Source organism: Pantherophis guttatus, chromosome 1, assembly GCF_059756535.1.
Source record: "Pantherophis guttatus breed Tessera chromosome 1, ASM5975653v1, whole genome shotgun sequence".
NCBI classification, from domain to species: Eukaryota; Metazoa; Chordata; class Lepidosauria; order Squamata; family Colubridae; genus Pantherophis; species Pantherophis guttatus.
In genome coordinates, this window is record NC_142063.1 from 297,740,728 (window position 1) to 297,764,612 (window position 23,885).

Sequence of the window (23,885 nt, forward strand, 5' to 3'; positions counted from 1 at the left end):
GATAAAAAGGCTGTATGGGGAATTACATGCATATGTATGCATATGTATGCTTATGTATCGCTTATACTGAAAAGCAGTTTTGAGTGTTGTGGCTTGTCTAAAATTCAGGCAAGGTGGTCATTACTTCTGCCAAATATAAATGAAAGCAGCGGATGGTTCTAAAGTAGTAATCTACTACCATTTACTGAAGAGTAGGCTAGCATGAAAAGAAATTCAAAGAGTAAGCTTGTCACTTCCTTTGTAAATGTGTGTGTGTGTGTCTGTGTGTATGTGTATAGGAAGTATATTGTAACCATTGGTATGCTGTACATTCTGAAGGAAATGTGGTTTTCTAACAAACATTTCACTCAAGTTCTTCTTTAAAAAACTAGCACAATATATACTTGCAAATAAATGGAATACGGAATTTGGATATGCATTGGGCCTTTATAAAGAAGCACATAAGCCCTTTTGTTATTCAGAAATAGTATTTTAAAAAATACCATTCTCTGCCATGTTTCCATCTAGCTCTCTCATATTTAAAGCTAGCTATAACAACTGTGTTATTCTGATTGTCATAATCAAAAATCAATTTAATACTTTTTTCCAAATATAATTAAAAAGATAGGATTAGCTGGTATAAAAAGACTATAATATCCTTTGGGGATACAAGCATCAATAAAAATATATATTTACTTCATAGTAGATACAAAATTTACTTTCCTGCTTAAAGATGCACAGTATCTTACACGAGCATACTAATAAAGATAGAAGAGATGTGAAGATATAGGCTCCGTTTAGGATACTTACTTATTTCAACCTCCCAGACCTGATTCCATAACTATTGTTTTGTGCAGGCTTTGGGTGGGTGAGATTTTATAATGCAACCTCTGACAAAGAGCAAAGAAGAAAAGGAGAAACCATGCACTATTCTGTGTTGTATTTTCCATAACCTAGAGATTATGAAATAAGCATTCACCTTGATTTTATTTTCACAAGTCTTTCCTCCTCAAGCATTCTTTTGAGAGGAAAAAAAGGGAGCTGTAATAATAGATTCTAACTTGCCTCATTTATTTTCTCTTTTAATAAAATAACTGAACTGTAACCAGCATACCCAAGTTGAAGAATGCTGTTGAAATTCCAGGCCCAGGTCTACTAGAGGTGACATTTTAAGTCTCAGGGGAGAAGACCAATTGCCTTTCATGAATGCATAAATTATAATACTATGATTGTGGTCCCCTAAGCAGCACTACCATCAGCGAAGATCCATGTCTGTAAGGTGTCTGGCCGAAAGATAGCAATAGTTAATTTGGTGACAGGGGAGACACAAAATGATATGGATGAGCAAAAGGACTGTGGACAAGGAAAGCTGAGCTGTGAGGGGTGGGGAGCACAAAACAAAACAGCAGTTTAAAGACTATTCACAGCATATTGTAATAAATACATGAGGTAAATTTTGTATTTCTCACTTCAGTTTAATAAGTATGATGACACATTGTGGTATATATTGCTTATGAGGATTTTTTTGCGTATGAAAACCAACATATATATTAGAATCCAAAGAATAAGCCCACATCATGGTACAGGACAGTGCATCCTTATTGTGCAGAAGTTTGACATTTATTGCATGTAATTGATATGAAGACAAACTATGTTACAAAGTCATTTTTTTCATTAAAATGCTTCAAATGATGTTCAAGATGCTTCATTTATAAAGCATGGAGAAACTTGCTTAGTATATCTGTAGCATGGTTTTGTCTCACTGCTCAGAATCAAAATTTACATCTTAATTAGAGTCTCCGACGTAGCAAAAATGCTGCTGGTAATAAAGATTTTATTACCTGCTTTTCTATTAATGGTGGATACTCTAGTTTTGCCATGTGTATTTCTGACATCCCCAACCCCCCCAATACTTGCATTTTCTGCATGTATGAAAAGCAGACTAGAAACTGTCCATAGGATAAAGATCTCACAGGATACAAAGCTCAACAAAACAAAGAGAAGCAAACATGTCCTGTGCTTTTACAAATACTTGTCTTCTTTTCTGTCATTTCACTTTGGTGAAAGCCATCAAATAGATTTGGAGACAGCTGTTGTATTCCCATTTGTGAATGTCATTATTGTAGTTAGAGGAGGTGCACTGATTAATTTTGATCTAAAAAATACGTTATTTTCATCACAGAGTGCTTCACGCAGAGAGAGAGAAAGAGAAAGAGAAAAGATTGGATCAATTCAGCTGAATTAGTGACAAAAAGTATTTTCCAGGATTAAAATAATTATTTCATCACCAGATATGAGAGAATATTTTTATAAATATAAAAGAACTCTTGCTTTAGAATAATGATGCTATATTAACATATTTAATTATTAATGACACTTTCAGGACACAGGTTCTTCACCCATACCTTCATTTTTGCAGATTCTTAGAAAATGGGTAGTGTTGGCTCAGAGTCTGATATACAATGATTTACATCAATAGTGTATTCGGAGAAGGAGGTCATCGGCTCTGGCACAAGGCAGTCAGAAGTAGGGAATTAGAAGGTTGGGTGATTTTGCAGATGGGATGTAAGCCATGTAACATATTTACATCCATGTTGATCCTTGATTTTTGTGTGCATGTGGGCATGCTTGTAAATGTCTACAATTAAGACAATCAAATTAACCCTATAAGATTTCAATGACTACAGACCAATTTGATACAGATTTATTCAGAATTGTATCATTTTGACTTTTAGTGGCACTTCTGTCAAAGCCACACTGAATATTAACACTGCTGAAAAGTCTTATCCACTGCATTCCTGAAAGTAATTTTCTTTGAAATCAATGAGGTTTGAGTTAAAGACAGGTTAATACCCAAAAAATTAATTGTTCAAATTATAGGGGGTCTATTATGATTTCAATTAAAAATATACCTGTTGTATCTTTTACGATGTTTATATGCTATGGGTCCACATCCACCCACCAGTTTCTACCTGCATGCATTGCACCCATTTCTGTGTTTGCTTTCAAACATTAATTCCTCTCAAGTTCTTTATCACACTTTTTCTTAAAAAAAAAAAAAGTGCTGAAATAAAAACACTGCTAATGTTATGTTTATAAAGGTCAGTAATGTAAACTTATTTAGATTCCTCTAACCGATATTCAGAAAGGCGAAATAGAATGGAAGTGAATTACATGGGGGGGGGAGGGACACACAAAAATTAACGGTCAGATCTTAGCCACGCTTCCCTTAAATCAACAGACAAGCAAGTCAGACCTGTTTATGCAGAAATATGCCTGGGAGCTACCTGCAACGTATGCAGGCTTCCTCAGAAGGAAGTGCCACTAAGTTCTAAGGGGGAGGGGGGTTCGTTCTACCTGTCTTTCGAAGTAATAAGTCTACTTTCCGAGTGAACACGGAGCGGATAGAGTGGTTAAAACAGACCATCCCGAGTTGGCCCCGCGCAACACACATCCCACGCACACATGCAGGAGACACAAGAAGGGGGGAGGAAGAGAAGAGCAGTACAAAATTATACCTTATGGCGATATCTTCTTTTTTTTAAAAAAAACCCGAGGCTGCACACCTTCCTGCCCAACCGTAGTTTAAGAAACGAGAAGCCCCGGTCGATTAAAGAGTTAAACCTAGCGCACCCCCCACCCCCCCGTTAAGAGCTGAAAGCGCGCCGGGGTTGCTTTGCAAACCACTTTTTTAAGGCGCTGCGTCTTTTAGGTCTGCGGCGCGTTCTCAGTTGTCGCTTTCCCTTTCTCTCTCTCTCTCTCTCTCCCCCTCTCTCTCCAGTCCACCTCCCCCCCCCCGCTTCGCCTGCTCCGTCCCCTTCCAGTCCCCTCCGCCCGTCTGTACCTGCCGAGCGGCGCTCAATCTGTGCAGCCTCTGCTCTTGCCGGCGCTGATTGGCCGACGCCCTACCAATCGCGTTTCAGTCTGGGCCAGAGGGAATGCATATGTAAAGCCCTACTTCATATTTATAAGCTCCAATCGGGGCTTTAAGTCCTTGATTAGGAGCGTGTGAGCTTTTGGTCCCAACTGGCTGTGCCCATAGGCTTGTCACCAGGAGAACATTTGTGTTAATTGCACTGTGCCTGTGTCAAGGAAACTTTGATTTATAGCTGGGGTGCACAAATAATGGTTGCCGAGCGCACATGGATTCGGTAGAACTTTGCCTTCCTGAATCTTTTTCCTTGCACTACGAAGAAGAGTAGGTACCTACCATTCTTCTTATACCCCCCCTCCCGCTTTCCTTTCTTATCCTCTCCCCCCCCCGCACTTTTTCCTTCTTCCTAATGGTGGGGAGGGAAGTAATAATAACAAATATATATCCAACGTGAAAAGCCGCTTTCAGGTAATGCCTCCTAGCGTCTTGCGTGCATGAGTAGAGCTGTATGTGTTCGTCTTGTCTCTTTTGTGCTGTGCTTTATCTGTTAATTCAGTAAGTGGAGAAATTGTGGGGTTGTTTTTCTCTCTCTCTCTCTCTCTCTCGACAATGTTACCTTTTGAGTGGGGAGCGGCGTGGCTGTCAGTAAAACAGCTGTGCGAGTGACAGTCATTTCTTATTCAGGTACTAAGAATAGGCACTTGGCTTGGCCCAAGGACAGAGTGAATTGTTTCAGCAGATCTCTCAGAAAGATACATTTCCTTCCCTTCTCCTGCCCGCTCCTCCTGAAACGAGTGGAAGAAAGCTACCGTCTAAAACAAGATTTAGATAATCTTTTGATCTTTCCTCTTTCTGAGGTTTCTTGCCAAGCCCGGTGGGGAGTGGGGGACCAGCTCAAGAGTTTAATCCCACTTTAAGGATAGTGCTCTGTAATTAAGGTTTAATGTAAGGCTCCAGTCATTTACTGACAAATAGGTCCATTAAGTAGCAAAGGTAGGGGTGTCTGTGTATATTTGCACGTGCGTGGGTGCCACTTCCTCAGCCAACTAGAGCTTTGTCTGCTTTTGACTGGAATTTAAAAACAGCTATTATTCTTTTTTTAATGCAACCTTATCCAGTAAAATATCTTGTATAAATAAAGATAAACATTTGGGCTATATAGCACATTTAATATTATTGACTGCATGTATGTTCTCAGAGCTCTGAACTAATAAACCGAAGGGGAAGAAGGTTTCCAAACCAGTGTATCGCTTCACAACTTTGAGAGCCTGCAAACTTAATTTTGGCCTTAAAAAACCCGACGCGGCAGAAGCTGGCAAGGGACTCAGCCTTAGACTGAATGCATACTATGACAATACTCAGAAGTGACTGTGTATTTTAGATATATGGTTACTAGCTGCCATTAGTGTCTTCATGTTACAATTAAATTTGAGGGGGGGGAGATTGTAAAAAGAGTCTTGAACATTGGCATGTGATATAGATACACACACAAAAAGTGTGCCGATGGGTGCTATAATGTTTGGATATATGGAAGGAGAGGAAGAGAAAGGATTCCTTATTCACCTGCAGAAGAATGTAGATAAATTATATTAGAATAGTAATTGAAATGCAGTTTGTCAATCAGTCTGTTGATGTACAGTGTGATTTAAAATATCTTAATTTGTTGGCTAAGTGCAGTTGTCACTGTTCCAACTTGCAATGGCTAGCTTTTTTTCTGTGGAGAAGGTGAGAGAGGAAGAGAGAGATTCTAAAGTTAGGAAGATGCTCTTTTTTCAAAGACCTTTCTTGATTTTTGTTCTTAGACCTAATTTGAATGATTAATTTTGATAAGCTTCTTAAAATAGATGCATTTAAATGAAATCAGAGCATATGCCTTTTTAGCTCTGGTGGAAGGGTCTTATTATTCCCACTCCTTACCACAATTAGCTCTCTACTTCCATTTCTCCCTGCCTCCCTCCCCCCCCCAATTAAAAGTCTTCCGGATGGATCTGTGGTTCAGGGGGTAGGCAGAGCTATCTAGTGCCCAGGAGCACAGCGGTTTCTCTCTCTCTGTATCTCAATTAATAAACCACAGAGTCTTACTTGCTATTAATATTGCTGGTAATTGTACTTTGGCTTTGTGGTATATTATACAAACCAAACTATGAATTAAGCTACAAGAATAAAATAAAGAAGCCGAATATTTCTAGAGTTTGAGCTTTATTGTGTGTGCATAGGCGGGGATGGAGGGGTGTTAGAATGTGGAGTGATAAAAAGACAGTATGGTTTGAATTCTAGGTAGCCCACGTTGAAGAATGAAAAACTTAAAGCCATCTGTCACTCTCGCGTTTTCTTTTTCAAGTAAAAGAGAGTAAATGCAAATAATTTCAAAGAATAGTTAAAAAGAGATGTGCATATGTATGCATATATATGTGACTTTAAATACTATAAATGAAACTGTCATCATGGCACAAAATCTTATCTAACCTCTGATTAAAATGTAACGTTGGCTAAAGGCTTCTAGTGCATACTAAATTTTACTGTTTTAACAGTTGTCACAGCTGTTGTAAGAAGGAAAGGCAATTGAAACACTCAAAAAAGGGCAGGGGGAGGACCTCGTTTAGTACATTTAAACATGATCTCTGAATGCCAAGCATACAGAAGCAAATAGGCTTGTGACTTCAGATACTCTGTATTGTGCGTGTTATTTCCTTCCTTTTCCTCTGATCCTTTCATTAATTTGAATCCTCAATCTCTATCACACTATAAAAGTGCAACAGTTCTAAAATGAAACAAAGCAATTGCGAATGTCATAACACAATTAATTTTAAAGATAAGGAAAGAAACCAGCTTAATAGTAAAGAAGATAAAATGCACAGATGCCAACAAACTTTGGATGGTTTCAATAGTGAACCCTGATATCACAATTGAAAAGACAAAGATGCTTTCGAGTCATGGAATCGGAAACTGCAAAGATTTTGGCACATTTAGTTTTTAAAATGGTATTAATTTGAGAGCTGCTGTATAGGTTTTTTCTTGCTTTATTAATATTATTTAAATAGATATTAAAGGTTATTTGTTTTTGTTTTAATATCCTCTCCTTTGCTGAATTGATCTTAAAATTTGATCAAGAAAGATGAACAATATTTGGTACAGAGGAGGAGGGGTAATTAAGTGAAGAGAAAGTTAAAACTGGTCACCTCTACAGACATAAGATCTCTCTATCTAATATAGGTGACACAATTTCTTCCTATCTGTGTTAATACAATATGTAATTCTTACGCATGAAAAATTATTTTAAAAATCATTGTCTTTAAATCTAAATATATATTATAATTGTGTAAGATATTAGCATGGCTGCTGTCTAAATGAGATTTTTTGGAGGGCTTTTCAAAATGGATCCTCATATATCTACTTAAATAGACCTTCTTATAGACTCATTACGAAACTTCCAACTTTGGATTTCTGTTTTTCATACATGTTTTCTGCAAAATTTTTGCAGCTGACAAAAGTGCAAAAGCTGGTGCTGAAATATCTGACAGCTTTTTTATTTGCTAGGCCTGACCTTCTCCCCCCTCCCCCCCCAAAGTGGTAGTTGCTCATTTTAATGTGTTTATGGTTCTTTTCTTTTATTTACTGAGCCTGGTGTGTTCCAGCAGTAATTAACCTGTGTTATTAGCAAAGCCCTTGTGGATATTCATTAATTCTCTTGAATGGATGATCATTTTCCTTCACTGTTATTTCTTCCCTTCCCCCGACATACTATCCTGCTTTAATTTTTTTCTTAAGTTTTTTTTTTAATAAATGTACTTAATTTAGAAAATTGATAAATCGATGCTTTTGGAAAAAAAACACTTATAAAAACAGCATTCTTGAATAGTTGTGTGAAAGTCAGACAAGAAGGAAGATCTCAATACATTTGTATTTTTTTAAAAAAATAATACAATCAGTATAAAGTGATTTTTTTCTTCCTGTCATTTCTTTATTTTGTGACCATTGTACGTTAGGAGATAAATTTTATTTTTTTCATCTGATCTGAAGTTATTCTGGACAGCAGTTTGTGCACTGAAAGAAAAAAAAATATATTAAGCCTTCAGGAAAATAATGCTTCCGCTTAGACTGCTGAGGACAGATAAGGACTGCCTCATTAGCCAAACCTCACTTTTGCAATTATTTAAAAACACATGGAACTGTACATCAAACATAGAAGATAACTTGCTTGTGATTATCTTTGTAATTCTTGAAGCCACTTCTCAAAACCAAGCCTAATTGTGTTACATTCTAATAACACAAGGTTTGGTTTGGTTTGGTTTTTGTTGTTTAAATAACAGCATACAAATAGCTTGGCAAATGTCCTGGTATTGAACATTTCTGATGCACAGTGACCTTTGTCTTGGTGCAAAAACAAATAGAAATGAACAGCACTAATATTTATTGACAGTCTTAAATGAATGCCCTCTTATGAATATTGTTAGCCTGTTACCAATCAGCAAAAATGCTGAATGTTAAGAAATTTAAAGTAAATTGGATACGCTCCTTTTAGAAGCTTAAAACAACTTGGTTATTTTCCATATAGTTTGGATTTTGCTTTATAGCATACACACTAAAGACAAAAACAATAAAATATTGGTCTCTGTCTAGTTCCTCTCTAGCCCTAGGAAGCTCTCAAGAGGAAATCTGTGATTATGCTAGACTGGTTCGGTTTTTATCTCTTTTACATTCATTGGCCTTGTATTAAATTGTCATTGTCCTAGAGCACATGAGAGAGAGGGAAATGAATTGCACTTCTTGACATTCTCTGACAGTGAAATATTTAACTTCTCTGTCTCCAATCATACTCATATGTACATGTTTGATAGCGCTGGAATGACAACCAGCAATCCCTGTTAGTCTGACATCCCCATTTTACAAGTTTGCCATCGTTTGGGAACCAATTCTCCTTCTGTCTCCCTTTAATACCAGTTTTACTTGGCTGAGGCATATCAGCATCTATTTAAATTGATATAAAACAATTCCACATTTTATCGCAACTGATAATGGTTGCATAAGCATGTGGCTGCTTGCTTTGTGCATGTTTCACTGTTATATCTGTTTGCCTATATTTGTGTGTTATAAACAGTGTGTGTGTGTGCAAACATTTTTGAAACTTTTTTATCTTAAAAAAACAAACTCCGTAAGAACAGTATAGATATTAGATTGCTCTGATTCTCTCCCCCCCCCCCAATTGCTGGTGCATTCCTTTAGATAGGTAATCCAGATGCTGTTATTTTTAAATTTTTAATTTCATACCACAAAGTTTAGGATGTTTATCTTTGCACTTTCTAGATATAATAAAAGGTGTCACTCTTCCGATGTGCAATCCGTTTAATATTAGAAACATTGGTTTAAAGGGAAATTGAAAATCCTTTTTTTAACAAAAAACATTTGTTAATATTCTGATAATACAAACTTTTACTGTTTTTGTATTCTAAAGAAAATCAACTGTAAGATTTTGCTTGCATTCCTCCAAATTGTAAAGTGTAATTAAAATTAAACTATAAAATTATATTTGTTTTACTGTATGGCCAAACTTTCAATACTTCATTAAAGAAAAATAAAAATAAAAATTTAGGTTCCAAAACATCAAATTTACAATTAAACTTTATACATAGGAAATAAGAGCTCAAAATGTTAAATGAGCCTGATTTGTTCAAATAAATAATAATGTAATAAATAATGTAGACCCTAAAGCATATTTTGTAACACTGCTTACATTCTAATTGGAAATACTTATGTGAAACAGCTATCCTATGTTGTTTAAACATAGGCTTATTTCTATAACTTATTTTAATTTCCTAAAATAATTTTTTTGCCTAGAGTTTGCTTTTACTATTGTTACTTAAGAGTTCTGCTTTATTCTGTTGCTAATTATTTTTGAATGTGTATGTGCTTACATACCACAGATAGAAAATATATATGTATGCGTGATTGTAATACACACCCACACCACATATACATCTTGTGTGCTTGGAGATATATTAGACCTCTGCATTATGGCTTTCTCCTTTATTTGTAGTTCTGGCATAAGACATCTATAGAATTGGATTTTTAATTGTCTCTCACTGAAGTTTGTATTGAAAATTATATCTTGAAGAAGAAAATATACTAATTTGCTAATCTGTTCACTTATTTTCATGTGCACACACACATGTGCGCGCACGCGCGCGCACACAGACACACATACACACACACACACACACACACATACAAAGAGAGAGAAGGGCAAAACTGATCCTTTATTGTACTATGGTGAATTTCAATGTCAAGTTTCAGGTTTTTCAAATCAGAGGCTTTTTCCCCACAAATGATTTATTAATACAGATATTATTACTGCACAATTATGCATGTTTGCTTATGAAGTTTAAATTGTGGTAGCAATTTATGGCAACTTAATCCAAGGGATCCTAACCAAAATATATGCGATTAAGTAACTGTAAAGCTAAGGTTTTGTTTTTTTTTATCCAAGCTGAATTTGTACAGTACATTCATCAAACTGAAGATTAATCTAAAAGATTGACTTTTTGTAAGCATAAATACTTGGAAATTATATGACCATTGACCCAAATTGCTTATTATATAAGATGCTATGTTTGTATAAGGAGAAGATTGATCAGGAATGCCTCTGAAGTCTGTGAAGAAAGGGCACAAACAGATGGGCAACCAGCAACATTCCACATATAGGATAATTCCTCCACCTGTGTGGTAGATTTTTTTTTGGATGCAAGCCACTGAAATAAATGAAACATTCTTTGTTGAATCCCCTTGAAGGAAATGGGGAAACAAAATCTAGGTAGATGTTTGTCAGGATATAGTCCATTTGTATTTGTTTGCAAGCTGCTATCTCACTTATTCTTCTGTGTCTTTTCAAGTTTAGAGTGAGACAGAAATGCACATCTCCTTTTCATCATTTTGATTGGAACTACATGCCATATGTAATGTGTTTTGGCAGCACTTACCTAGCCAAAGAAAACAAATTAATATTAGCCATGCTGTGGGGCATCTGAAGTATCACAGATGTGTCAATTTAGCTTTGCTCTCTCATACGACTTTTCCTTAAACAGCTGGTTGAACTGTCGCAAGATGTTGTAAGGGCTACAAAGAGAGTTTTAATAGGTGTGATCAGTGATTGAAGGCTGTGGCTAGTTAAAATCAGAACATGTTGCCAATGTGTAGGGGCTTGTTTTCAGCCTTCATGAAAAAAAAATATAGGGACTCAGAACCTAGAAAACCTCTATTCATACCTGATCTTTCAAAAGTCAGATCTAGAGACAGTAAGAAATAATAAGGAGAAAAGCCACATGGAATAAAGTTGATCGACTTCTAGGGAACAATTAAATACCTTTCTGTATACAGATGCAAGCGAATAAGGAAATTAAGATGTGTTGGGTCATGGGATTTTGTTCCTTTGTTTCCTCATAATTATTAACAAAAATAATATCGAAGACCAATTCTTACTCTCTTCTAAAATCTGTCGTGTTTTAAATGTTTTATAAGAGTTTTATACCATTTGATACATTCAAAAATTAGAAAAATAATATATCATGGGTAACATAGCATGTTCAATCTGCTCTTCAAAAAATGTTCCACGTATAAAGTATCAGAAAGCAAGCACTGACTTTTCTGTTTGTATATACAATTGCCTATTTTGTTTATTTCCAATACATTTCCATTTTCCATGTAATATCTTGGGACTTGCTGTAGGTTTTAGCTTGATTTGTAAGTTAAAGGTTCTCTTTTTTTTCTTAAATATTCCCAGGTGATGTCAGATGAAAAGGGTATAATGGCTGAAATATACACCAGAGGAATTCATTTTGGCAAGCCTGGTCCATGTAGGTTAGTGACTCAACAAATAAATAAATTGTTTTGCTTTTTGTTTAGTTTAAGTTGAGAAAAGACAGAAAAAAGAGGAAAAGATAAGACAATGAATTTTGAAAACAATATCATATTTATAATCACTCTGCAGATAAATGTAATAGTCAATAAATTCTGTATAAAATTTGCATGGAGACAGATATTTTCCAACTTAGCATATTAATAATTCTTTTCATTATGAAGTATTTATTTTATCAATTTACAACATTTGTTCTTATTAACACTTCCATAGCAAAGGTATGGTCCACACAGGTCTGAAATGGCCTAAGGTACACTTTTTAAAACATTTTTTCAAAAACTGTAGAGATGGGAGATGAGATTTTTAGCATCTAAAAGACATGCATTAGGCACTGTATAGTTATATCACTGAATGATTTCTACTTAAGAAGTAGGTCATGTTAGCAAGAGCTAACACCCACTGTTAGTGATTTACATTAATATGAGTGACACCTGTCCCATCAATCATAGGGACCATAGTTTCACAGATGGAGAAACAACAATCAGGTGAATTACACAGCACAGCACACTTGGCTTAATTCATCTCATTGTTTTCCTACCAATCTGGAGAATGGTTTGTTCTGCTTCTGAGACTTAAGTCACAAGATTGAGTTCTGCTCAGGTGGGATCATGTCCTAGCCTTTAATCTGAAAAAATACTCCTTCAGAGGAATTGGAGATAAAGTAGTTCCTCCATTCTCTTTGGCATTTGGTGGAATAATAACTGTAGAATATATATTCCTATGGTATAAGTAATTGCTTTTTTTGCTCATAAGTGAATTAAAAAATATACAAGTTCAAGAAACTGTAAACTGCGTCAGAACCTTGAAGCAAATGTGTCAAAAACTTGTGACACATTCAGAACAAAATTGATCAGTTGCTTAAGGTGCCGCAAGACTTTTTAAAAAAAAATTATAAGGTAATAACAAAATAAAAAAGGAACACATACAAACATAGCTGATACACCAAAATTTTCACATACGGCAAACTTAGAACAGTGTCCCCATGATAGGAAAATCAATTAAATCTGAAGTACAATTTTGGCTCCATTCATGCCACTTTTGCCCCACCTCTATTCTAATGTCGGTGGTCTTCGTTATATAAATACAGATTTCTTCCTGGCTGTAGTTTGAGAATAGTTGGAGATACTGTACACATTCTTCATATTTTTGTGGTTCTAATATCAAACAGCAAACCTGTGGCATGTTGAAATCAGTCAACAGTTCTTCCAAGATACAGCTTGTGTTTGATTGTGTGTAAATACAGTTAGTTAGCTGGGTTTATCTGATAGCCTGGCAGAAAGAGAGAGAAACAGGACAATCTGTTTTCAGTAACTGTGCTGTTCATACACCTGATAAGATTGAGAGTACTTTCGACTGCTGATACGTTTTGAATAAGAAAAGAATAATCACTTCCACAGGCACCAGCTTATCAGAAATGGAGCAAAATGCCAACACTTTTACATTAGCAAAAGTGAATGTTTTAAACAAGTTATGACTCCCCCCTTCGTTTAAATTGAATAGTAGGTTACTTGTAAGTATGCAGTTATGAAGCAGAGAATTTATTATCCATTTTAAACTGCAAATTATTTTGGTAAAGAAGCCTTTTTGTAACAATAACAATTGTTTGGAAGTAAAATATATCTATTTCAAATGGTCTTCAGAACATTTTAGAATCTTTGTCTCTTCCATCCTGTTCAGTGCATATCCATATCGATAGAGAGCATTAAGTTCATAATTCCAAATTTCACCATTGTGTTTTAATATATGAGATTTGAAATTCAATTCAGATCAGTATCTGATGTTAAACTGCTGAATTTCTTAATATCCACAACAAAGTGCTGCATTTAAAGGAAAAATAAAGCAGAAATATCATCTTGTTTAGGTTAATTTTAGTGGATATAATAAAATATATCCTAGGTTTTTTTTTTTTTTTTAAAAACATACCAAAAAAAAATAATAATCTGAAAATGGAGGATATAATAAACTGAATGCATTATCTTTTTTTTTTTTTTTTAGAATTTTGACTCACTTTCCAGGGTAGTAATATAAAAGCATAATATTTATCATGTTTTGCTTCTGACTTAGGTATCTTTTAGATACTATGGTAGTTTGAGACTGTTGTAATATTGTGTTTTTAACTATGTTAAATTTCTTCTCAATCATGCAAATAAATTTGGTGTATTCGGTTGATAAATTGGAGAGCAAACCACAATAGATTGATTTGGATTTTTTATTGATTACCCTCCGTAAAATCACTGTTACCCTACATACACTGTTATGTCAATAACTTCCTTGTTCTGTACCTCTGACTGAGACAGGGACTTTGAGAACAAAATGTTGACATGTTGATTAAGCACCTGTATTTGTCTAGTTTCAGTATGCTTTTTCAATGCACACATTTATTGGTAGGTTCATTTTTGCAATTTAAGCCCATTAAAGGAAAATATTCAGTTAGATTTATGAAATTTTAGCTAAAAATCACTGGTTTCATTTGACTGTAAAGTAATTTGATTACTTGAGGCGAACTTCATGCTTTCGAGCTATCGCTCAAAGGCTTCATTCTGTGAAGATGTCAACTGTAAATATAAAAATGCATCACTGAAAATACAGTGGTTTAAGATTCAAACAGAAATAAAATTCCCTGCCTGGGGAAAATAGTGCCATGAAAAATAAAAGAGAAGTCTTTCCTTCTATTAAAACGCTTAGAAATAGTGAGTTAGAGCTATAAGACCCACCACACTTTTCTTTCAGACACACCGAATAACAGAATAACAGAGTTGGAAAGGAACTTGGAGGTCTTCTAGTCCAACTCACTGCTCAAATAGGGAACCTTAAACCATTTCAGACAAATGATTGTCCAGTCTCTTTTTAAAACCTCCAGTGTTGGAGGACCCAAAACTTCTGGAGGCAAGTCGTTCCACTGATTAATTGTTCTAGCTACCGGGAAATTTCTCCTTAGTTCTAGAGAAAACTATAGCGAAAACAATATTCTATAAATCCACATATACTTCATTCCCAGTGAAGCATATAGCATGTAATTAAGCAACCTCATATTCTATACAATTTGATTGATTGATTACAAAATGCTTTAGTATTCCTGGATTTCTCCCCCCCCCCCCCCCCCAGAATTGGCTATTACATAGGATTGTGAATTCACATCCAAGTCATATGGTTAGATTTTAAACCATAGTCAATTTGAGATACACAAGAGTTTTTGAAGACCTCTCATTTTTTTTCTTTTTTCTGCTAATTTTTTTAAAAAGTATCTTTGTCTTGGTTTCACATATGACTAGAAAAAGACTAGGAATTAGCTAAGAATGAATTATGTCATTCCATGGTCCTGCAGTTCAGAAGGAATATATTGCATTAACTCCAATACAGATTACAAGATTGCACTTACATCAGTCATAAATGCCATATCTAGTTCTTACTTTGTGGATTGATTTCAAGTTTTAAAGGTGTGGGGACTCCAACAGTCAGTTGTGAAGTTCTGAGTTCAGTCACTTCACAAAAATGAACTGCGGTGGAAGTAAGTGAGGTACAATCAGCTCTTCATTAAAGCAGAAAGCTTATTATGCAATCATCTTCCAAACAGTATATCTCTAAATAAATTCTTGGTTCTCCATTTGGAAGAGTTCAGTAGCAGTATACTGTAGGGTATGAGAAGGAAGGACTCACTGGAGAAGAGCCTAATGCTGGGAACAATTGAGGGCAAAAGAAGAATGGGACGCAGAGAATGAGGTGGCTGGATGGAGTCACTGAAGCAGTTTGCGTGAGCTTAAATGGTCTCCGAGGGATGGTGGAGGACAGGAAGGCCTGGAGGAACATTGTCCATGGGGCTGCCATGGGTCAGACATGATTTCGCAACTAACAACAAATACTGTAGGGTTAAGACTAAGTTATAATACCTGTTTTTCAGGGAGAAGGGCCTTGGGCCAGTTTTGAGTCTCTTCGTTTCGAACTGAGAAACACTGGCATTTGCAAAACCAGAAGGCTATAACCAACCTGTGTTTTATTAAGGTTATTGATAATAATGTGCTGTATTGGTTATGATTGTACATTATAATGTAAAGTTATAATATACTGATAGAACTCTGAGAGATTTCCTGCAAATAGCTTAGGTTTCTAGCTACATATGTCATAATATCAGAAACTAAAATCATTTTTTTAAAATTTTGTTTCTAATTTAGGGGATACCGAGTTGCTTTTTTTGAAAGAAAGTACATACAAAACTGGTTCTGGGACTATTTGAAAATTCCCCAACTGAATATAGGATCCTTGACACTCTGTGCCTAGGATCTTTGGCACTCTGATATAGCACAGGATATGACAGTGTTTGAATTCTTAGGAAGTCTTTTGTTTTGCAGCTGTTCTATGGTAGTGGCCCTTGAGGTTCATATTGAGAACAAACTAATGCACCGATATAGCACCTATTAGCACATTATTGTTGCTAATAATGCCAAGAGAGATGAACGAATGCTGTCATTCACTTCTCTTTTGTAATTCTTCACTTTGCTAAAGAATTGCAGTGGGAATGATGGTTTATTGCATCCCCGGGAAAAAGGAAAAGAAAAACAAAACTTGGGATTGGTTGGCAACCTAGGAATGTTCAAAGTCTACAAAGGACAAAAAAAGAATTCTAGTTACGGTTTTTAATGTTACACATCTCAGCAGAAATAGTTTGTTTTCTATAGTTGCTGTTGAAATTCTGCAGATCTTAATAGCATATCAGAGAAACCTTACACTGATTAAAACAACAGCAATTCTTTCTAGGTTAAATTCCATAGAATTGTGCTCTTTAATGTTCAGACTGATTAGACAAATAAGATTTGTTTTTGGTAGCCATTCTGTCAATGTGAAGCAAAAAAAAAAATACTAATAATCCATATATGTTCAGAAGACTTAGCACAAAAATCATATAGTGTGCTTCAGAGGTGGGTTCTACTTACCTTTACTACCGGTTCGCAATGGGATCGTGCGGGCCTTGCTTCTGCGCATGAGCAGAAGTTTCTGTGCATGCGCAGATAGCCGATGACGACCTCTGGAACGGTGGGCGGGGTCTCCCGATGGTTTTACTACCGGTTCTTCTGAACCGGTCCGAACCGGGGGCAACCCACCACTGGTGTGCTTGCATTTTTAAATAATATTTTTACAATTAAAACTGAAAATAGATTCAAGTTTTGAACTGTAGATATTTATAATGATACATACTGGTTATTTTTATAATATTTTCATTAGTTTTGCTATTTTTTTTAAACTATCATAAGAAAATTATGCATAAAAAGATGTGATCACAAAACGAAATCCTTAGAAATAAAGTAGGAGATTGCTGGATATATATATCTTTTTATGTCTCAGAAAATATATACCTTTATAGAAAAAGAATGAGGCCTCTAATGGAGTGAAACTTCCATATTCGGGACAAAATGCATACAGAATATATATGAACAGCAACAAGGATTTTAGCCTTTAAGGAAAATGTTACTGTACTAACATTTTTGCAAAAATACATGCACAGTTCAAATATATGTGCACTACTTTAAAAAAAACTAGAATTGGTGTTTCTTTTTGAGTTCAGCAGAATGACTTTTGTTGACAGTTTAGGCGGGGTTAGCATAGATATACTCAGAGCAGCACAAACCATAAACCATCAGTAAACAGCAGGTGTGAACAACATAAAACAGGATTAGCATTGAACCAAAGTGTGCAGTAAAAACAGAAGCCCTGCCTTGGCTGCAGAAGGAAAGTCAAATAGAAACAGTCCCATACCACGCACACCCAGTTTACAAAACACTGTTCAATAAGCTAAGTAAATGATGCTGTCCAGTTGCTGCCATAAGTAATTTTTTTATACCTGCTTCTAAGTGTACTTCAAGCACCCTTAGAGTCAATGGACCTGTTTGAATTTTGCATTAGGTCTTTTATTCAAAAGTATGATTATATTAATTCAGTCCCATAGAAGTAAAGTTGAATGGGGAAACCAAGATATTGTTAGAAGCAAATATAGTCTGAAGTAGAAATCGTTACTATTATTACTATTACTATTATGATGATGATGATTAATTGTGTTTACATAGATTATCTATAAATTACTTTTTAATTGCCCATCTTTCTCAGTTCTCAAAATGAACATGTAAACTGAGAAAAAAAGCAATGATGGGAATGAGATAGAACTATTTTATGTTTCATTTGGTTTTTTTTCCCTGTGTATATGTTAATTATATTTACTGCTCTTAATTTCTATTTTTTAATGCTTTTATCATTACGGATTTCAATACCCATATAGCTCACACAGACAATTTTGTTGGCAAGGAAATTAAAAACATAATAAATGTGAAAATTTTAGTGGTTATTTTCACATTTTAGTATTACTAAGTTTATACACATGGAGCAAAATATATGCTGACTATTTTATTTTGATGTCTATGTTTCCTGATATATAAATACACAGTTTTGAAGGTGTTATTTTTCCATATGACAATTCTTAGTCTTCTTGATAACCCCTCTACAAGATTTATTTGAAGACTAGAATATAAGGAAAGGTTTTGGAGAATACTCAGCTATATTGTGTATTAGGCTGGTAACAAAGCAAGCGCTGTTTTAAAAATTGCTCTGCACCCTGCCGTTCCCATTGAGAAAAAATAAGGGATGCTGAGTTTCAGCGCCTTTGAAATTCTGACCCCAATCGTAGCAGCTGTGCACTTTGGTGAATTATGGTATCTAGATTCAATGTAGCTAATTTAAAAGTACAGCTCTTTTCCCATCCTGTGGAAACATCTCATTTTTTGAAAATGGCACGGGGACATAAGAATGATTTTTTTTTCAAATACTGAGTTCTTTTCTCTGTACCTGCACATGATAGCACTGGTATACACAATTCTAAATATAATCTACAATCAGGCAGAACTCTTCTTAGCTTTCAAAATTTATGCTTGAAAACAATTGTTAAGTTAATAATAGAGTTAAGTCTGTATTGCTAAACTCTAAAATCTAGGAATTAAGTCCCATTGAACTCTGTGGATTTACTTAAAAAACAAAATCCTCTACAGAATTATAGAGTAGACATTCAATCAGAACTTTACAATCTAGTGCATGTATTCAGGACATTTTATAGTGCTACTTAAATACATTAGTGATTTGGGAGAAGAAATATGCATAGTAAATAAATTAGCTAAACTTAGCATTTCATGAATAATGTTCTTCTACTCGGAAGCATAGTGACTTGAACAATCAATGGGTACATCATGATTGTATTTTGGCTCTCTACAAAATGAAGAAAGTTTCCAATTTTATGCATCTGAACGTTATAAGCTATATAGAATGCCAACAAATAAATACAATACGTATTTTGTTGAAATCTATCTGAATATAATACTGTATTCAGAAGATTTGTGAAATATGAATTGTGATGATGGAACAATATATTTTTATAAGCCTAAAATATGATGTTAAAAATTACGGTGGTAAAAATTACACAGTACAACTATATTATGCGATAATTTTCATATATGGACTTGCTTCTACATTCTGTATATATAAAAATGCAATATTTAGTTTTCCAGTTTTGGATTAAATTCTGTATTTCAAAAGCAATTAAGTCTTTTAAAGTGCTTTTATTGATTTTACTTAGATTTTAATTAATGCACATAGATTAATATATATAAATAAGGGATACACATAGTCCTTAAAACATGTAGGAAATAGGAACTTGCTAGAAGAAGCTTTGCCCTATCAAAAATGATTGATTGATTGATTGATTTAGCCATGTTTGAAAGGATACATTTCCTAATCTTTTCAGATGTTTCCATCTTCCTTTTTTTTAGTTATGTTTAATGTATGTTGATTGTTTTTTACAAGCAAAAACCCTCCCAAAGCACTTTAAAAATTGAAAAATGGAGAAGCAAGGACAGAACTTTCTAAAATTATTATTAATTTTAAAATTAATGTCCAAGCTATTGTAAGTTGTAAATTGTACAATATTGTAGTTGTAAGAATAGATAAATAATACTTTAAAAGATGGATTTTGCAGATCAAATGAAGTTATACTCCTTTTCTCTTTCTGCACACCTTTCCCATCCCCTTTAAAGGATCACTGGTGTGCCTCCATATTTTTTTACCATGCAGTTAATGGTGGACCAAGTCTTGGACAGCACTCATAAGTATGTAACAGTTTGCATGCTTATCTGAAGCTTATCCAAACTGCTTAACCTTTCTGGCCTCAAAATCAGTCTGCAAATCCTATGAGAGCAGACTGTCTTGTGAGATTTTAAATAGACCCTTGTTTGTGTTATACCAGAAATACACCAAGAATTTCAACATAAAATTTCAGCATTCGAATCCTTCCTGATAATAATTTCTTATATAAAGTGCAAAGATACAGTTTGAATAAACATTTTTCCAAGTGCTTTTGCCAATTCAGATCAGCTTTAAAGCAATCAATTCCTATCTCTTTGGGATTATCTCCTATTCCTACAGTAATCCCAAAAATGCTTCCTGCATCCTTTGAATGGAGAAGCTTGCAATAAACTCTATTTTGTTATATTGATAAACACATAAAAATAACTGATCATATAGACTGGAATTAGTTTTATGTATTTGGTAAAGATCTCAAGAGCAGTAGTGATTAAGGGTGTAGGCACAGAGTTTATTTCTCAATATAAACATAATGTACATATCTTAAGGCCATTAAAAGGCCTTAAGGCCATTAAAAATCAAGTAAGGCATCAGAAATCTGGACATAAACGGGATTTGAAGTAAATTTTTGATGCCACCTTTTGGTTATGAGTCAGAAGTACTGTATCACGAGCAAAAGCAGAGAAAAAGATTGGATGACAATACTGAGAAAGCTTGTATTATGTGCTGTTACTACAGTACATTTTAAATGTATTGCCTGCATTTTCAGATTTTAAAAATTACATTGTTACAGCATTTCCTTTCTATGTATCTTGAACGTGGAAGTTTGGGGAATCCACTATTATTGAAATCAGTGGGGATTTGGGGTTTGCCTCTAACAAGCGGTGTGCTTCAGGCAGAAACCCAGTACATTTTTTAAGCGATCGGTTGACACCACAGAATGCAGAACAGTTTGTAAGTGGAGAAATACATTTCAGGGTTGGAAACAACAGCATGCATTTTTTAGTTCAAAAGCATCAGCTGTTTCCCTGCTAGTAAAGGTTTTAAGTTATCCCTTTCTTATGTGATAACTCTATTGCTAAATGTGTCAGTAAAAGGCTATGAGTGGATAGGGGGCATCTGAGAATCTTCCATGAGATTAAAAAAAATGGAATTTGGTTAGAAAATGCAAGCGAACAGCTGGTAGCTTATTTAACCATATCCCGTAGGTTTGTATATAGATTGTTCTCTCTTCCCCTTCCCTTCTCCTTTCTTGCGTGCCCCTTTCTGCAACACTGATGATAATGTACCTGGAAGGAAAAGGCAGTGCAAGCCAAGGCAGCCAGCGTCAGACAGGGCGGTCTGCCATCTGCCCCACCTGCTGCATTCATGTGTCCATCTGCTTACTGCAATTGCTCATTGCAAGCTTCAACAGAAGAATGTTCAGCCTGAAAAGGAGGCAGTGTGAATTATTTAGGTACCTCTAGTGTAAATAAAGGAAGGAAAATAAAAGTGTTGGGGGGGGCAAGGTTGGGTGGGTTGCGGGAAGAACCTCGTTACGGGATGTTTTGGAATGTGTTTAATGCATGAGAGCATCTGATTCGCATCTAGATTTAGATGTACAGGTGATTATGAAGATTACAGTCTAATGAATTTTATCTTGATTTAGATAGCCCGTCTTACCATTAAAATGTAGCCTCTTCTTAGGTGAAAAAGATGGCAAGCATTAGTCCAGGTAAAGCTGCTAAAATTTAATACTTAGAGAATTAATTTAACCAATACAATTTAAGAGCTATGGGGAGATCTTAGTCTACCAAGACTTTATATGTATTAGAGCTTTTATAACTCGTGAAATGGCACTTGCTACCCTTATTTTAAGCTAATTTGGTCAGGGAAAAGTATCAGATTTTTATTTCCTCGTGTCCTTTAAAATCTTATTTCTAACCCCAGATATAATTTCATACAGCGATTGCTGTAAGCTAATACAGATTTTTTTTTTAAGTTGCAAAAGAAAATTGCAGAACAATTGTAATACACAGCCAAAAATATAGTGGTTATAATATAATCAGCTAAAAACAGTTCCTAAAATTAACCTGCAAAATTGGACGATTTATGCTCACCTTTAATTATTTATACTTTTTAAATCAAATCATGCAAAATTATCATTAAGTATATCTGACATATTGGCTTTATTTGTGAAGTTTTTCAAAATAGTCTTCCAGTTTTAATAAAAACAAAACTTGTTTAATGCAATTTTTATGACACAATGAAGACAGCTCAGACGTTAGACTTCTGTAACAGAGGAGAAATTTCAGTACTTTAGCAATACCCTAAAGCAGGTCTAATTTTGTTTGGCTTTTTTTCCAAGCCAAACATAAAAGAAGAATTTTTCATCAGATGCGTCTCTATTAAAAAAACAATCAGGGTTAGGTATCACTGCTTTGCCTACTTTTAGATTTGTACAATAAGGAAACATAGTATCTTGATATCTTAGCTGCCTACCTACTTTTCTAAGATTTGCATGAAATTCAGCCACAATCTTCAAAGGGATTTGAGTGGATTTCTTTCTTTAAGGTTAGTTCTTGTCAAATCTATTTTCAGTTCTGATGCAAAACTCTTTTAATGTTGTTTAAAGTCAATAAGTTTGTAGCTATTATTAGGATAACTTCACATACTTGTAATAAATAGTTATGAGAATGATTCTAGTGGCATGCATAAAAATACTCCAAGAATTTATTTGTATTATTTCAAATTAAAACACTATTCTTTTAATTATTTGCTATGCAAATTTCATGTAGTTTTTAATCAATAAAATATTGGGGTGCCTGATATTGCATTCATACCACAGATTATTTACTTATTTTGTTAATATATTAAGCAAACCAATTAAACTTTTTTTTTTAACAGAGTGGCTATATTGGAAAATGTAACTTTTGCAGTTATTTGATTTTGTTAATGCTTAGTTTTATGGTTGCGGTCAGCAAACAGAAAAAATCTGTATTGTTGGCATGCGGCATCCTGATAAGCCTAATAATGACTCTACAAATGTATAAATGGGGTAGAATAATACTTAACATAGGACGCGAAGAATATTTAATAGTGTATGCATGTACAAGTGAATATATATAATATATGCACCCCTATTAGATAGATGTCACGCTCTGTTACGGTGTAGTTTTTTTTTCATATCACTGACAGATGTTTTTAAGATTATTTTATGGGAATTAGGTGACAAAGCCCACGGGATAGGGGACAATGCAGAACATCCAAAATAGCCTGCTATGGCAGAGCAATTAAAATAAGCAGTTCCCAGATTGTTTCCCCACAAAATTTTCATCTAGCACTATTTTATATAGATATATTGTATCATCAGTTGCACACTGTAGTATTTATTGTACTTGAAGAAAAACATTGAAGATTAAGCAGAAGTTATGGATTTAAAATTTACCTACACATTTTAGCTAAGAGCACAAGTTCCTATGAATGTAAACAATGGCTTTATTTAGGCTTCATGTAACAACTAAGTTTAAGCTTTCGCAGTCAGTTTGAATTGCATTAAAAGCTAGCTTTTAATTCTGATGTCAGCATTAATATGGCTCTTTATTGACATTATTTATTAATTATAGGATTATGCAGCATCTACGGGACTACTTAATAATGTTACACAGAGTTCCATTATTTCCATTACACAATTGGATCTAAGTGCTGGGCATTCCTTTCTCCTCTTAACACTTAATGCTTGGTTTGAGTAAGTGAAATAAAGAAATATCTCTAAATAAATATAAAGAGATACCTGATAATCAATTTTGTTTTCAGGACACTTCAAGTTATTTTAATTAAAAAAACCCATTTACAGTTAGAATAATTTTCTATAGAAGCGATGCAAACTAATTATATATGTTATTTAATTATATATTATATATTCAAACTTCCTTTTTAGAAATACATGTTCCCCATTAGCATGGAGTGCGGAGTGCTAAAATATTTCAAGTGTATGGTGATTTTGATAAGAAACTTATTTGTAAGTTTGTC

At 34.5% G+C, this 23,885-nt stretch overlaps 1 protein-coding gene and 1 long non-coding RNA gene across 11 annotated transcripts in view; one reads left to right on the plus strand and one right to left on the minus strand.

The window, feature by feature from the left end:
- The window catches only part of ESRRG (estrogen related receptor gamma), a 473,251-nt gene that overhangs the window by 280,859 nt on the left and 168,507 nt on the right, over positions 1-23,885 (plus strand). For 4 of the 9 annotated variants that reach the window (XM_060692488.2, XM_087883184.1, XM_034427822.3 and 1 more), the window contains one exon: positions 11,628-11,704. The exons of 1 other annotated variant lie outside the window; for it this stretch is intronic. In XM_060692488.2, coding sequence (XP_060548471.1) covers positions 11,631-11,704 — 74 coding nt within the window. In that variant the 5' untranslated portion in view covers positions 11,628-11,630. Of the gene's footprint in view, positions 1-3,900; positions 4,182-11,627; positions 11,705-21,273; positions 21,331-23,885 lie in introns of those variants that run through there. 4 more of the 9 variants (XM_034427823.3, XM_034427824.3, XM_034427828.3 and 1 more) reach the window with 4 other exon arrangements.
- Positions 1,434-3,815, minus strand: LOC117671714 (uncharacterized). 2 transcript variants are annotated; one of them, XR_015731524.1, is made up of 2 exons: positions 2,385-3,815; positions 1,434-2,165 (listed from the first exon to the last, which is right to left on the minus strand). It is a non-coding gene; the product is annotated as an uncharacterized LOC117671714 (long non-coding RNA). The 2 variants fall into 2 exon arrangements; XR_004592983.3 differs by having other exon boundaries at positions 3,498-3,759.